Consider the following 15960-nt stretch of genomic DNA (forward strand, 5'->3'; position numbering starts at 1 on the left):
CAAACCAAGATAAGTGTGTCTATCTACTGTGTCCCAGGCTTCTTTATTTAAGAAAAAAGTGATACATGATGTGGGATTAAAATCAAGAGCATCATTGAACTTCACCTTCCCTCCAACCAGTTGCCCCAAACTCCCCTGCCCCCACCCTTTGTGTTCCCAATTCCTTCCTTAGTGAATGAAGAACTTAATCCCAAAAACCCTGGCACAAACTCCAGGTTTTCTTTCCCTAGCTCCTCCCCTCCCCCTGTCCCCCATTCCTAGAAGGGCAGGCACCTCAGTTTGAATGCATGGGAGAGCCCAGAGTGGTGACGGAGACAGGGGGAAAGGCTTCCCCCTCAGGGAAAGGGACCGAGGAGTACAGTGCAGTGAAGTGAGGGCTCCCATAGCCTGGGGTACCAAAATGGGGCCCTGGGGCCAGAGGAAAGGACACTGGTCCCCCTGAGAAAGGAGACCCAGCAGCCTCAAAATCCTCTCGTTGTGCATAGTCACTGCTTGATCGCTTGCCCTTCTGGCGCCGGTTACAGAACCACACTCGGACCACCTGCAAGTGAATGACAGAAAGGAGAATGACATTAGACAATGAGCTGAGAGACGGGCCTGACTCTGCTTGGACATTCTGTCCAAAGCCAACAGCCCTAGAGCAGTTGGAGGAGGAGCCAGAGCTAGGGAAAGCGAGGTGGTGACAGGGGAAAGAGATGGAGCCCGCAAAGAGACATGGCACTCACATCCTTCTCGAGCCCAAGCTGCTGGGCGATGTGGCTGATCTGCTGCAGTGTGGGTTTCGGGCACTGCAGGAACAAATTCTCCAGGTTGCCTCTCACTCGGTTCTCGATACTGGTTCGCTTTCTCTTTCGGGCCTGCACGAGGGTTTCTGCTTTGCATATCTGTGCAGGTGGGAAGGGGGTGACAAGGGCAAGCTTTGGACTTGCTGAGTAACAGCATCACAGGGGTCTGTGACTAGATGTGTCAGCAGAGCCAGGTGGTGGTGTGAAAAGGCAGGATCCTGGAAGGGTTGGCTCTGGACCTTATCCCAGCAGAACTGAGGAATTTCACTCCATCCCACTGAGAACCACTGCACCAAAGACGGAGAGCTACGAGCCAGGGATGGAAGCAATGGAAATTAGGCCAAGAAAGGGAAGGTCCCCGGGTATCCCCCTCCCACCCTCACCTCCTGAAGATTTTCATTGTTGTCAGCTTCCTCCACCCACTTCTGCAGCAAGGGCCGCAGCTTACACATGTTCTTGAAGCTAAGCTGCAGAGCCTCAAAGCGGCAGATGGTCGTTTGGCTGAATACCTTCCCTGGGGGAGGCCAGTCAAAAGAGAAGCAAAGTGAGGGAGCACGCACGGCCCTTGTGACCCTGAGATCCAAGCTTCCCACCTCTTCCCAGAGGGAGCTCAAAGCCCAAGCATCTTCTCCCTCTCCCTACTCCTCTTCATGGGTGAGGGTAGAGTCTGCCCCTGCCCCTCCCCACTAGGTTCAGGGATACTCCTTAGAGGGGAGATGTGGTCAGAATCTGCAGAGGGGAACCCACCAAATAGAACCCCCAGGGTGAGCCCCACATCGGCCTGTGTATATCCCAGGGTGATCCTCTTCTGCTTCAGGAGCTTGGCAAATTGCTCGAGTTCTTTCTGCAGAGCTTTGATGTCCTGGGACTGGATTTTAAAAGGCAGAAGACTTGTAAGAACATAAACACACCAGTTATCAATCTCCCCTTTTCATTCGGGATTCAAGAACCTACGTGTGGCCCCAAGGAATAGTCTGTAGAAGTGCCTCTGCCTTCCAAGCTGCCCACCTAACTTCTAGAAATAACCTACCCACAAATGTCATTCACCCATTCCCTGTTCACTGACTCATGCATGTAACAAAGGACTGCTCTTCCCCCAGAAACTGGCACATCCAAGGGACGCAGAGCATCGTGAAAGGACAGAAAGAGAGACCCTGGCCTCGAGGAGAACACCTGTCAGGTTATGAAGGTTAGAAGCTCTTTGCTGGGCGCGGTGGCTCACGCCTATAATTCCAGCACTTTGGGAGGCCGAGGTGGGCAGATCACGAGGTCAGGAGTTCAAGACCAGCATGGCCAACATGGTGAAACCCCGTCTCTACTAAAAACACAAAAATTAGCTGGGCACGGTGGCACGCACCTGTAATCCCAGCTACTCAGGAGGCTGAGGCAGGAGAATCACTTGAACCCGGGAGGCGGAGGTTGCAGTGAGCTGAGATCACGCCACTGCACTCCAGCCTGGGTGACAGAGCAAGACTCTGTCTCAAAGAAAAAAAAAAAAAAAAGAAGATAGCTCATTTAATATCTGCAAAATTCTCTCACTCAAGTATCACCCCCAGTTTAAGGATGTTTTGAGATTAGAGAAATAGATAAGCTGCTAAGTTCTGGGTTAATTAAAAAGGAAGAGCATCATGTCTCAGAAGCTAAATTCAGTATATACTCTCCCCAGCTTGCTTTGAGGGTCCCACAAACTATAACATGGCATGCATACACACAAACACAGCAAAAAAGTAACAGGTGTCATAAGAATGGATAAAGTGCCTTGTGTGTACTTACTCCTCATTTTTTAAATTGATTATCCCTCATCTTTACTGTATCTTTTTCACTATAGAGGCATCCTAATTGATTTTTAAATTCAAGAGATTTATCGAGCACCTTCTATAAGCCAGCGGCTATAAAAAGTGGACAAAGAGCCCTGACATCCAGCATGACAGAAGTGCTATTTGGCACTTGTTCTTCAAGTTGCCCACTTGGATCTCTTCCAAGTGCACTTTCCTTTTTTCCCTGCCCTATAACTTTTTAATAATAAACTTCCACTCCTACTCTGAAAAATAAAAAAGTAAATAAAATAAAAAATGGCCAGGCACAGTGGCTTATGTCTGTAAATCCTAGCACTTTGGGAGGCCAAGGTGGGCAGACTGCTTGAGCCCAAGAGTTGGAAAGCAGCCTGGGTAACATAGTGAGACCCGTGCCGCCCCTTCTCCCACCCCTGCTGCCTCTATTAAAAAAAAAAAAATGTTATGGAAAAAAGTAAAGCAGTCCGGGCGCAGTGGTCACGCCTGTAATCCCTTCACTTTGGGAGGCCGAGGTGGGTAGATCACTTGAGGTCAGGAGTTCAAGACTAGCCTGGTCAACATGGTGAGACTCTGTCTCTACTAAAAATACAAAAATTAGCTGGGCATCATGGCGCTCCCCTATAATCCCAGCTACTCAGGAGGCTGAGGCAGGAGAATTGCTTGAACCTAGGAGGTGGAGGTTGCAGTGAGCCGAGATCGCACCACTGCACTCCAGCCTGAGGGACAGAGTGAGACTCCATCTCAAAAATTAAAAAAAAAAATAAAGCAGTCTATAGGAGTAGGGTAAAGGAGGGAAGGAGATTATGGAGGAGGGTGACACTTGGCTCACTGCAATCTCCGCCTTCTGGGTTCAAGCTATTCTGCCTCAGCCGCCTGAGTAGCTGGGACTACAGGCACCCACCACCATGCCCGGCTAATTTTTGTATTTTTAGTAGATATGGGGTTTCACCATGTTGGCCAGGCTGGTCAGGAGACCTCAAGTGATCTGTCCACCTTGGCCTCCCAAAGTGCTGGGATTACAGGTGTGAACCACCGCACCTAGCCTCACCTTTTTTTTTTTTTTTTGAGAGTTTCGCTTTTGTTGCCCAGGCTGGAGTGCACTGGCGCGATCTCGGCTCACCGCAACCTCCACCTCCCAGGTTCAAGCGATTCTCCTGCCTCAGCTTCCTGAGTAGCTGAGATTACAGGCATGCGTCACCACGCCCAGCTAATTTTGTATTTTTAGTAGAGATGGGGTTTCTCCATGTTGGTCAGGCTGGACTCGAACTCCCGACCTCAGGTGATTCGCCTGCCTCGGCCTCCCAAAGTGCCTGGCCACACCTTTTAAAACACTGACTCTAGTTGACGTGTTGGCCACAGACAGTAGGAAGGAAGCAGTATAATTTGATAAGCTACTGCGGTAATCCCAGCGGAGATGATGGTGGCTGAGGCCAGGGTTAGGTTGTGATTGATTCAGGATGTTTCTTAAGGATAGGATGTAGGACGTGAAAGAAACTGAGGATGACTGGGTTTGGCCTTGAGCAACTGGGTGATCAGGGTGGAGCAGTTCAGGGAGCCATCACAAGAGACAGAAAACGCGGTAGTCATCTGGTGTCTAAATGGCATTTAAGCCTTGAGGGTGGGTGAGAGGAAGGAAGGGTAGATAGAGCAGAGGTTGAAGGACTGAGCCCTGGGGCACGCCATATGAGGCTGCCGGGTGCACAGCTAGTGAGAAAAAAACAAGGCCTTTTTGTAGTCCTGAAGCCTCAAGGAAGTGTTTCAATGGTGCTTGATCATACCAATTTCAAATAGGCTGTTTTCATCCCCAACTTCTGCTCAGCCAATAACTCAAACTGATAAATGCCCTCTGCTATCTTGGATTTTCCAAATTCTGTTTTGGGGTTTTGGAATAAACACTGGTCCAAATCCTCATCATCATTTAGCAGTTAAAACCCGTTAAATAGGATAATAATACCTCCCCCTAGGAGATTTTGTGCTGGTTAATGAGATAATGATGTATAAACGGAGCACACAGCCAGGCACTTAGGAAGTGGACCACAATTGCCGCCATTATCATTCAAGGCTCAGCAGTGACCTCCTGCGAAGAGGTTGGGGCTTCTCGGTCACTCCAGAAACCAGTCACACCTTTCTGTGAGGTCTCAAGGCTTAGTATTTAATCTCTAATTGCTTACACTTGTCGCCTTGGAGGACTGGAAGATACATCTTTAATAGTCCTCAGCAGGGCTGGATGCCTTCAATCCCGCAGCAGCTCTATATTTGCAAATGGCCTGGAGAAATCTCTCACCGTTTTTCTTGTTTACAACTTTGGAACTGAGGCTGAAGTCAATCAAAATCCAGCTTTCTACAAGGGGTGCCAGGGTGTGCACCTTAACACAGTGGCCAGTCATTGGCCTGAGGCAGAGATCCGGGGAAGACAAGCCCTATACTTGACTGGAGGTAAACCCAGCTCACAACGCGCACACACACAGCCCAAACAGGAGATCCTATCAGAAACGAGTCACACCCTAGACTTTCAGGAACAATAATCCTGGAATGAGCACTGTTTTTGCCCTCAGGCTATGCTTAACCCTAAGGCCAAAATCTTGGGTCTGATAAGGATCAAATTTTCAAGCAGGACTAAGGGTGGAAAAAGGGGCTCAAACCAACCCCAAGCTGGGTCTGGTGCTGGGCCAGTAATGAGTGACCAGACCCTGGGCAGGCCTAGGAGATGTGAGAGACCCTGACAAGGGCTGGGCCGGAGCAAAGGCCAGCCTGGGCCAGCTTCCGACTCTCCCAGGCTGCTCTGCCCTCACCTGCAGTTGTCTCTTCGAAATCCAGCTTCCAGTTCCCACCTGGCCCCTGCCTGCCAGGGCTGCCTGCAGTTGATACACACCCCTCCCTGGCCAGGGCAGCTGACCCTGCCTGCTCCTCTCCTGGGTGCCAGGTCTGGGCAGCTGCAGGTGACCACTTCCCCATCAGGCTGCCCTGTCATGACCACCTCCCCACACCCCAACCCCGTCGAAGCTCACTTGCCTCCTCCGGGTTTTGCTCCAGCTTCTCCTTCTCCAGCTTCACGGCACCAGGGGTGACGGTGCAGGGCTCCGGGGAGGCCCCATCGGAGTTGCTCTCCACCCCGACTCCTGCTTCGCCCTCAGGCTGAGAGGTCTCCAAGCCGCCTTGGGGCACTAGCCCCACTCCAACCTGGGGCCCACAGTACGCCATCCCCCCACAGAACTCATACGGCGGGGGGCATGGGGGAATCCCCCACACCTCAGAGCCTGGCCCAACCCCCGGCCCGATTCCTGGCCCTCCAGGAGGGCCTTGGAAGCTTAGCCAGGTCCGAGGATCAACCCAGCCCGGCTCCGGCCCCCCTGGCCCATCACCTCCACCACCTGGAGGGGGCGAGAAGGCGAAATCCGAAGCCAGGTGTCCCGCCATGGGGAAGGAAGGCGCCCCAAGCCGGGGGCCTGGTGAAATGAGGGCTTGCGAAGGGACTACTCAACCCCTCTCTCCCTCCCCAGTCCCACCCACTAGCCTTGACCTCTGGCCCCGCCCCCTGGATGGGTGGAGGAGAGGGAGGTGGGGGGAGAAACTGAGGCGAAGGATGTTTGCCTAATGGTGGTGGCAATGGTGTCTGTGGAAGGGGAAAACCGGGAGACACAACTGGCGCCCCTCCAGGACCTCAGTGCAGGTCCCCCACAGAAACTTTTTTTATTTTTATTTTTTAAGACAGGGTCTCACTTTGTTGCCCAGACTGGAGTGCAATGGAGTACAATGATGGCTCAATGTAGCCTCGATCTACTGGGCCGAAGCAATCCTTCTGCCCCAGCCTCCTAAGTGGCTGGGACTACAGGCTTGGACCACCATGCCCTGTTAATTTTTTTATTTTTAGTAGAGATGGGGTCTTGCTATGTTACCCAGGCTGGTCTTGAATTCCTGTCCTCAAGAAATCCTCCCGCCTCTGCCTCCCAGTGTCTTGATTAAAGGCGTGAGCCACCACACCCAACTTTCAACTCCCAACCCGCTCCCTGGCACTCTCTCAGGCTCTGCACATCCCAGCGGTCTGGAATCACTCCCACACCTCCATGTTCTTCAGGAACCCAGGTGCTTGACCCCCTCTCCACAGACCTCTGGCACTGTGCCTTCAGGGGCCAGTCACCCTCTCAGCTCCTCAAATTTATTGAATGTGTGTGTGGCGCTATCCCTCAATGCATCAACAGCCATAAGCACAATGGCCAGCTGCTCCCTTATGCCCTCTCCTGATCCATCCAGAATCCTAGGCATTCCCATCCCGATACTGGCCAAATCCAGCCACCCCGCAGCCTGGGTGCCTGGCACCATCTGCCCAGCCTGCCAAATTTCACCCCATCTTCAAGAGTAGACTGCCAGACAAGGCCTCCGTGCTATATCCCCCCACCCCCCCCCATCCCCCCACCCCTCCGTCTTCCAGAATCAGACTCCAGACTCTCCTCATCTAACAGACTAAGGGGTTGGCCCCCACTTCCCCTTCAAGGGACCAGACTTTGGACTGACTGGGCCTCAGTTTCCCAACCTTTGCTGAAACAGAGTGATAAGACACCCGCTTTGGGCCCCCTCCACTATGGAACCTGCACATCAGGTTCCTTGCTCCCCTCTCAACCAAAACTCAGACATCTAATACCACAGTAGGCCCCGTTCTCCCTCCCCCACCTCCCTGGCCCAGGCCTCCAGCCCTAGGCCCTGGGTGGGGAAAACCAGGGGGTGGGGGGTGTGGAGAAAAAAATATCTGACTTCAGGTTCAAAGAAGCCTGGGAGGGACTGGGGGAAGGGGGCAGGACAATGGCCTTGGCTGGACAATCCCGGTCCCCAGAGGGGGCAGCTCTAACCCTAAACAAGTGCTCAACCCTTGAATGGGCCTGGATGGCTCCCCTGGGGACTGCTTCCTGCTCCCCAACCCCCCAGTCCCAATCCCCTCACACAGAATCCCCTTCAGAGACGCTAAAAGGAGCTCCAGCAACCCCCCTCTGCAATCCCCTCAAAGACTGAGCCTCAGACGGGCACCAAGGGCCCCCCACAGGGACCTAGGTATCTAGTTCCTCCTTCCTCTGGGGGACTCAGGCGTCCAGCTTCATCGTGCATCCCTCCCCCAGCCCGGCAGATTGAGGGATGTGCTTTGTTTAGTGGGGCTGGCTGGCAGAAAGACGCAGAGGAGGTGGAGAGTGATTTGTGGAGGGGTGCAGGAAGGCTGCCCTAAGCTCCCCTTCAGGGTCTGTTTTTCTGGGCCTGGCCTGAGTATCCTGAGGCTCATGCTGCTGGTCTAGTGCTTGATTCTGTTTGCAAGAGAATAGCCAACGGAATGCCTGTCTGTGAGGGATGATGTTTGTCTGTCTGCTCCCAAAACTTGATCTCAGTGGAGGGCCTGGGGTAAGTCTGGGGGCTCCAGAGGGGGCTCTGGGCCAGGGCTCCCCACAGCTTCGAAGGCCAGAAGGCCAGGTCTGGACTGGGCACGCTGACCTCTGTCGACTTAAGTAAGGCTTCTCATTGCAGGCGCCAGGCTCAGCCCTGCCTGGGCTTGTCTGCTGGGGTCAGTGGCTCTGTCTGCCTTCTAAGGGGATGGGTGTCCCGTGGCCAGCTGTCTTCATCTTGGTGGCATCCGTGAGTCTTTTGAGACTTTTCCGCACTGTTATGTTGCCTCTGTTCGTGTGCCCATCTCCTGTCTGTGTAGACTTTTTGAGCCTAATTGTATGCGTGCATTTCAATACCTGCCACAGGTCTGCCGGAAGGTCTACAAGGCAGTGGGGTTGGAGCTGTGTTCACTTCTCGGCCTTTAACTGCCCAAAAGGCAGGCAGATTATGGGGCCTGGTGGGGGTGGGAGGAACATGCTTCGGAACAGGAGGAGGCCCCTCCCCAGCCATCTCAATCCCCAGGACAGAACCATCACGGCACCTTTGTCATGCATCTCTCTGCTGTCTGCCAAGAAGACAGCCTCTCAGAGGAGGGGGAGGGGCAGGCCTGGGATTCGGCTGGAATCTCCACACCAGTGTTTCTCAGCTTGCCATCCTCCAGGTTCCCCAAAAGTGCTCTTCCCAAGCCAGTCCAGAGAGTCCCTGCTGCCCATTTTCCTAGTGGCTCCTAAAACACCTTCCCCAATTTCCCCACTCAACACCACCCTCTTGTTTTTAGATTATAATTTGTACTGTAGGTGGTGTATTTCTGGCCTGGGCAAGAGGCCCATTCCCGAGAGGGACGCAGACAAGGGGTGGGTGCCTGGGTCCCTGGCTGCCTTGTGGCTGGATATGAGCCCAGTCAGGGGTCAGCCTCCTGCATGCCTAGACTCCTAGCCGGCCCCCTTCTGGGGTGCTCAGGGCTGATGGGAGGTTGAGGCATGCTTTCCTTCCTTCTCACTGTCCTGTTACGCCTGAAGGGTAGGTGGCTTCACTTCAGCCAAGGCCAGCTCTCCCAGGCCCCAACCAGTGCTGGGGGCCACCGTTGGGCCTGGAGGAGACTGGAAGCCAGGCTGAGTCATCAGAACTGGTCCCATGATTCCCTGGGTTTTAGAAAGTCACCATAAAAAGATACTTCATACACACCTTTATTATTGCAGTGCAATGTCAAGACCCTTCACAGAGCACTGCCAGGGGACCCAGGTGAGGCCCACCTCTCCCCACCAGGTGTGGCGGCTGGCATGGCTGGGTGGGGAGAGGTGAGATGAGCAGCCTTGCTGCTGTCAGCCCAGGCTTCCCTTCCCCTCACTGGGAGATGAGGTGCTGTTTGGTTGAAAAACCAGCTGAAAAAACTCAGTTGGGACCAATAGAGACTTGCTCTCGACCCGGTCTAGGAAACCACTTATTTTGACTTCCGAGGCCTGTCAATCTGAAGGCAAAAGAAAGGAAGAAATGGAGGGCTGAGGGTTCAGGCTTGGCCCACCTTGGGAGATGATCTCCCTTAATAGCAATTTAGACAAATTCCTTTGCTCACTGTGGACCAAGTCCCCTCTTCTCAACAAAGGACCCTCTGATCTCCCCCATGAGACCTGCAAACTGAGGTCACCTTATCCCAAATCCAGACACTCTTACCTCAAATAGAGGAGTCAACTCTCTAGCTGTAGCCTGTAGGGAGTCAGAGGTGAGAGCCAAAGGAGTGGGTGAGCTGGGAGGATTGGTCAGGAACAAACTAGGAGGCATGGACCAGGTTCTAAGTCCTGGCTCTGACTCCCTGGCTAATGGCACCTCCCCCTCCTGTGCCTCAGTTTCCTCACCTAGTAAAGAGGATTTGGACTCAATGAACTCTAAACTTCCTTCCAACTCAGACATAAAATTGCTGCCCCGCTCTCATATGCCCTCCCATCTACCCACCCCACTTACTTGACATGGGAATGTAGACTTCTCTGCACACCTGTGAAGAGAAATGGGGGTAGGAAAGCTGGGAGTGGTGTTCAATGAGAAGTTGGCATAGGCCTCCCTGTACCCTGCCACCTACCTCCAAACATCCTTCCTGGGGAATCTGGCAGGTTTTCCCCTGAAGTTTGATCAAGAGATATAGGAGGAGGCCGGGAGCGGTGGCTCATGCCTATAATCCCAGCACTTTAGGAGGCTGAGGTGGGCGGATCACTTCAGGTCAGCAGTTCGAGACCAGCCTGGCCAACATGGTGAAACCCTGTCTCTACTAAAAATACCAAAAGGTGGTTTTTTGTTGTTGTTGTTGTTGTTGTTGTTGTTTTTTGCATGTGGTGGTGCATGCCTGTAATCCCAGCTACTCAGGAGGCTGAGAAACGAAAATCGCTTGAACCCAGGCAGCAGAGGGTGCAGTGAGCTGAGATCGAGCCACTGCACTCGGCAACTGCATTGCCTGGGCAGCAGAATGAGACAGCATCTCAAAAAAAAAAAAAGAAAAGAAAAGAAAAAGTAAAAGTAAAAAAGAGAGAGAGATAGGAGGAATTTGGGAGCCCAGTTTTGATTTGGTTTTCATTGCTTGCTTAGGTGTTTATAAGAAACATACCCGGGCACAGTGGCTCACGCCTGTAATCCCAGCACTTTGGGAGGCTGAGACGGGCAGATCACAAGGTCAGGAGATGGAGACAAGGCTGGCCAACATGGTGAAACCCCGTCTCTACTAAAAATACAAAAATTAGCCAGGCGTGGTGGCCGGTGCCTGTAATCCCAGCTACTTGGGAGGTTAAGGCAGGAGAATTGCTTGAACCGGGAGGCGGAGGTTGCAGTGAGCCAAGATAACACCATTGCACTCCAGCCTGGGCAACAAGAGTGAAACGAAACTCCATCTCAAAAAAAAAAAAAAAAGAGAAACATACTTCAGGAGATAAAACTTCTCATGGGTAAGATGGGGGAGGAAGGAGAGGGAGACAGAGAGAGACAAAGACAGAGAGATGGAGATAATATATGTGTATATTAGGAGAAGGCAACCCGACTCAGCTAGAGAGGAAACAGGACCCCTTACCCACTCCCCTCTCTTTTCATATTCCCTAGATTGCTCTTCTTGAAATTTCTTTTCTCAAGCCCCAGCCTCCTAGAGAGAGTGATGTCCAGTGATGCTTAAGATTGCTTCTAGCTCTAATATTCTGAGCATACCTGCTGTCCTGCCCTTTCTCCACTTCTTCCAGAGGAAGGCACCTGCAGCTCCCACAACGACCACTGCAGAAGCCAGGAGCCCACAGAAGATCCAAACTGGGGGGTGCTTCACGTGGGGAGGCTCTCAGAGGCAAGAGGGTATGTGGGTCTCTGTGAGACCAGCCGGGCTCCCTACCTTTGCTACATGCCTCCAAACCCCAGCTGCTCATCTGAGGTTGCACAGAGACTCAGCATCAGCCTGGTGCATCACCAGACAGGAGAGCCTATGCTCACGTCAAAGGGATCACAGCAGACTGCTGGCTCTGAGCATCTGAGCAGCGCCATGCAAGGGGGCAAGTGGCTTAGGGTTCCAGGGACTCAGGGGCTGGGGCAGCCCATCCCTCAGCTAAGTTAGCTGGACACTGGAGGATAGAAGTCAAGGGCCTAGCATGTTGGGATGGCTCCTCTCCAGGGGCTTTGCAGAGAGTCCCATGCATCAAGGGGGCTAGCGGGACAGGGAAAAGTGGTGGCAAAGACGTCCCAGACAAACTGGCTGCCTCTGGTCCTATCAAGCTGCTGTACATCCTCCACACCAGAGCTTTAGGCACCATTCCACTGTGTTCCCTGGTGACTGTAGGTGATGCCCCACCTTGAGAGCCCTTGGGTGCTCAGCCCTGGGTCAGAACTTGAACACCAAGTGGAAAAAGGGCTGACCAGGCACGGGAGAGGGAAGGAAAGCAGAGTGGCTAGGATGGTCAGCAACAGAGCTGTGTTCATTTAGGACATGGGTATTGAAATGGAGTTTTGAAGGCTGGCTGAGGGGCCTGCACTCCATCCCTCCCACAGTGCCGTCAGCTCCTCCACCTTCCCCACATGGACCAGTCCGCACCTATCACACCTACGGTGGGCCGTGGTCCCACCCCAGCTTTCAGGTATTTCCGGAGAGGGTAGACACAGCTCTAGGTCAGGAAGGATTGTTTCCTTCCCTTCTCTCCTTCTGCAGCTCTGCTTGGTTCTGGCTGGCTTTTGCTGGAGTTGAAAGACTCAAGTGTGCTAAGAAGGAAGTCCTGGCCATCATAGTTGTAGTGCCAGTGTCCCCAGCTGCTCCGGTTCCCCAACAACTCACAGACAACCGTGGTCTGGAGGGTGTGTGACTCTGAAAAGCCAAAACCCCAGAACTCCAAAGTTACAAGAGGGCGAAACAGTGGCTCTCTCCACCTCCGCTCCTACCTCCTCCCAAAATGCCTGAAATTCCCTTCCTCTGACTGATAAACCCTCACTCATTCTCCAAGACATATCTTCTCTGTCAACCACATCCCCACCAAAGTCACACTGCACCCGCTCTCCCTCCCCTGCAGCAAGTGGCTCCCTCCCATGTACCCAGCATGCACTGTTCAGCCACATATACCCACCCACCCTCCTGAAGGCCCAGCATAGACAGCATTGTGTTTAAATCCCTGATCTACACATCAGCTACTGGCTATATGCCCACGGCAAATGTAATGGAACCTCTCCAAGCCTTGCTTTCCTCATTTGGCAACTGGACACAATTATAGTCTCTACCACACAAGTAAAGATAACATGAGATAATCCTTGCCAGTGTTAATGTAGGACCTACCAAGAAGAATTCAAGAACTAGTAGCTGCTATTGTAAGGTGTATTATTGGTAACAGCAAAATGAACAGCACTTACTAGGCTTAAATGTTTGCTAGATGAAAAAAATGATATTGGTTAGAAATATATTTTGCTCAGGTCACCAGGTTTCTTATTAACTACTGGTGGTGGCGAGAGGTGAATGTCTGAAAAAGGCCAGTTTTTCCCATTTCCTGGATTTGAGAAAGTTGGATAAGTTTTTTTCACCTGGCCAGGTGCGGTGGCTCACGCCTGTAATCCTAGCACTTTGGGAGGCCCAGGCAGGTGGATCACGAGGTCAGGAGTTTCAGACCAGCCTGGCCAACATGGTGAAACCCCATCTCTACTAAAAATATAAAAATTAGCCAGGCGTGGTGGCAGGCACCTGTAATCCCAGCTACTCGGGAGGCTGAGGCAGGGGAATCGCTTGAACCTGGGAGGTGGAGTTTGCAGTGGGCTGAGATCGTGCCATTGCACTCCAGCCTGGGCAACAAGAGCAAAAAAAAACAGACTTTTTTCACCTGAAGGGAAGGCTTGGGAGCTTAAGGACAATGGCTTCTTTCTTAGAGACCTAGTCCTTGACTGAGGGAAAGGGTGAGGGTCTTATACTTTTTTTTTTTTTTTTTTTTTGAGACGGAGTCTTGCTCTGTCGCCCAGGCTGGAGTGCAGTGGCACGATCTCGGCTCACTGCAAGCTCCGCCTCCCGGGTTCATGCCATTCTCCTGCCTCAGCCTCCCGAGTAGCTGGGACTACAGGTGCCCACCAGCGCACCCGGCTAATTTTTTTTGTATTTTTAGTAGAGACAGGGTTTCACTGTGTTAGCTAGGATGGTCTCGATCTCCTGACCTTGTGATCCACCCGCCTCGGCCTCCCAAACTGCTGGGATTACAGGCGTGAGCCACCGCGCCCGGCCAGAGGGTCTTATACTTCTGTCCTACTCTTGCTAATACCTAAGACCCAGTCCTTTTGGCACCACTGGGTACATAAAACAAGGTTTGAGTCAGGGATGAACTCCCCCAGGCAGGAGGAGATAGCATCAGGATCTGTGAAGTGGGGTGGTATTTGAGTGCCTAGCACAGTGCCCCACGCAGAGCTCAATGCATCTTAGCTGAACAATAACGAATGCAGCTGCACATCTTCAGGCCTATGTTGAGCTCTTCTCTCTTTTCTGCCTCCTCCTGAGCCCCCAAGCCCAATCACCTTGGCTCTGGTTGTTGTGTGCCATGATGCTCCCCAGGATGGTGACAAGGTGCTGGGCTCTGGCCTTCAGTCTGAGAACCAGCTTCTCCCAAGCTCTTGGGTCCCTGGCCTGAGCCCAGGATGCACGGAGCTCTGCCCACCTGCCCTCCTTGCAGCATCATAAGAAAGGGTGGTCATCCAGGTAGCCTGAGACTTGGTAAGGGGCTTGCCCAGGGCTGGGCTGGGAAAGAATAATGAAGTCATAGCACAGAGAGTGGGTTGCTGAGGAAAAGAGAATGATGGGAAAGGGTTATTTTCCAACAGGAGTCTTTACCTGGGAGACACTGCACAAGGTGCCTGTGTGGTGAGGCTGTGTGACTATTTTTGAGGGCACCAAAGGAGTGGGTAAGGGGAATGCAGACTGAACAATGGGAAGGGAATCTCTTGTTTCCCTGCAGGGCCTCATCTAGGCTCATTGTTTTAAATAGTAATGACTCCCAAATCTCTACATCCCTGTTCTTCACATCGGTATATCCAACTACCTACCTGTTGGTCATCTGGACCTAAGGTTCCATATGGCCTTAAATCTGACACATCCAAAACTGAGTATTTCCTCTTGGCCCTGGCCATGGAACAACCTGCCTCTCATCCTATACTCCTGGTGAATGGCATCATCCTCTCACCTGCCTGCTTACTCAAGCCAGAACTGGGTTGAGGTGTGGGCAACTACCGGATGTCATGTAGCCTCCTGGCACAATAGCATGAAGTGAGCTGAGAGGTCATGGAACAAAAAGGCTCACAGACCAAATGTAAATGCTCAAATAACATCGTTTATTAAATAAATGTAAAACACATTCTGAGAAGCAGGAGGCAGGTGCTGGGGTGGGTCAACACACGGGAGAGGGGGCAAGTTGGGTGGAATGATCACACCAGCTGAACTGTGGGTCATGCAGTGTGCATCCGTCCTGTCAAATTGAAACCTCCTGCATCCTGAGTGCCTCATGTCTCACGTATTTAGGGTACCGTGAATATTTAGTGCCTCTTGGTCTTTCTGTCCCTTTTGATCTCTGTACACACGAATATGTTGTACTATCTACAGATGACTAATTTAGTTATCTATGTGTAACACTTCTTTTGAGTTTATTGTTTTCCTGTCTTCTACAGCAGAATTGGATATTCCCAAACAATTGGCAAGTCTGGTGTTTATCCTAGAGTGCTGCCTCCCTTCACACCTCCTAGTTTCAAACAGTCAGCAAGCCCTGCCCATTTTTAACTTCCTGTTTCTCGAATCTGGACATTCCTCTACCTCCACCAAACCAGCCCATTGTATGGCTTGCTTGGATTATAGCCAGAGTCTTTCTAACTGGTCCCTCTCCCTCCAGTCTTAAGCATATAAAATCTGTCCTCCTTGATATAATCAGAGTGATCTATCCAGAAATACATATCAGACCGCATACCTCTCTGCTCTTCCTCTAAGGATTCCTCTTTTGTCCTCGGGATGGTTTCCAAGCTCCTTAGCAAGCTAAACAAGGCCCCTTGAAGGCTGCCGTCTCCACCCTCATCTCCCACCACACCCTGCCTTCACCTGACCCACTTGGAACAGGAAGGTTGGAGCACCTCTGTACTCCTGCAGTTCCACCTCCCAGTGCCTTCCTGAGATGGTCCCCTGAAGGGAAGACCCATCCTTCCCTTCTCCAAACACCACTTAAACCCTTTCATTAAACCCTTACCCTGGCCTCAAACCATCTACCACGCTGCTGTACCCCTTTATTTCAGAGACGGCTCTGACTTTCACTCAGAGGTGACACTCACCCTACCACTTGTCTATGGCTGTGCATCCCTCTTGGGGCCATCTCTCTTCCTGTTCAGAGCTGATTCCTCCAACCCCCTTGATCCCTTGGTTATTCCCTCTATCCAGCAGGGAAGTCCTCCTGAAAACCAGTTCCTGACAGAGGTAAAAGGGTACAGTACAGTGCTCTCCAAGCTCCTAGGAGCCTGAGAATCACCTGGGCTGTTTCCCAGCCCTTTTCCCTTAAGAGACTGACTCA

At 52.1% G+C, this 15960-nt stretch overlaps 1 protein-coding gene across 1 annotated transcript; it reads right to left on the reverse strand.

The window, feature by feature from the left end:
- Positions 1-10: 10 nt before the first annotated feature.
- On the reverse strand, positions 11-6038 carry POU5F1 (POU class 5 homeobox 1). The gene is made up of 5 exons (NM_001252041.1): positions 5591-6038; positions 1533-1653; positions 1169-1299; positions 726-884; positions 11-541 (listed from the first exon to the last, which is right to left on the reverse strand). The coding sequence occupies exons 1-5, from the start codon at positions 5993-5995 to the stop codon at positions 275-277; spliced, it is 1083 nt and encodes a 360-aa protein (NP_001238970.1). The 5' UTR covers positions 5996-6038; the 3' UTR covers positions 11-274.
- Positions 6039-15960: the final 9922 nt, after the last annotated feature.

Source organism: Pan troglodytes, chromosome 5 (assembly GCF_028858775.2).
Source record: "Pan troglodytes isolate AG18354 chromosome 5, NHGRI_mPanTro3-v2.0_pri, whole genome shotgun sequence".
Taxonomy (NCBI): domain Eukaryota; kingdom Metazoa; phylum Chordata; class Mammalia; order Primates; family Hominidae; genus Pan; species Pan troglodytes.

Coding starts and splice junctions, on each gene's coding strand:
- POU5F1 (NM_001252041.1), bottom strand. CDS start 5,995: ATGGCGGGACACCTGGCTTCGGATTTCGCCTTCTCGCCCCCTCCAGGT. Junction 1,654..5,590: donor TGGAGCAAAACCCGGAGGAG/GCAAGTGAGCTT, acceptor TTTAAAATCCAG/TCCCAGGACATCAAAGCTCT. Junction 1,300..1,532: donor CACCCTGGGGGTTCTATTTG/GTGGGTTCCCCT, acceptor GGCCTCCCCCAG/GGAAGGTATTCAGCCAAACG.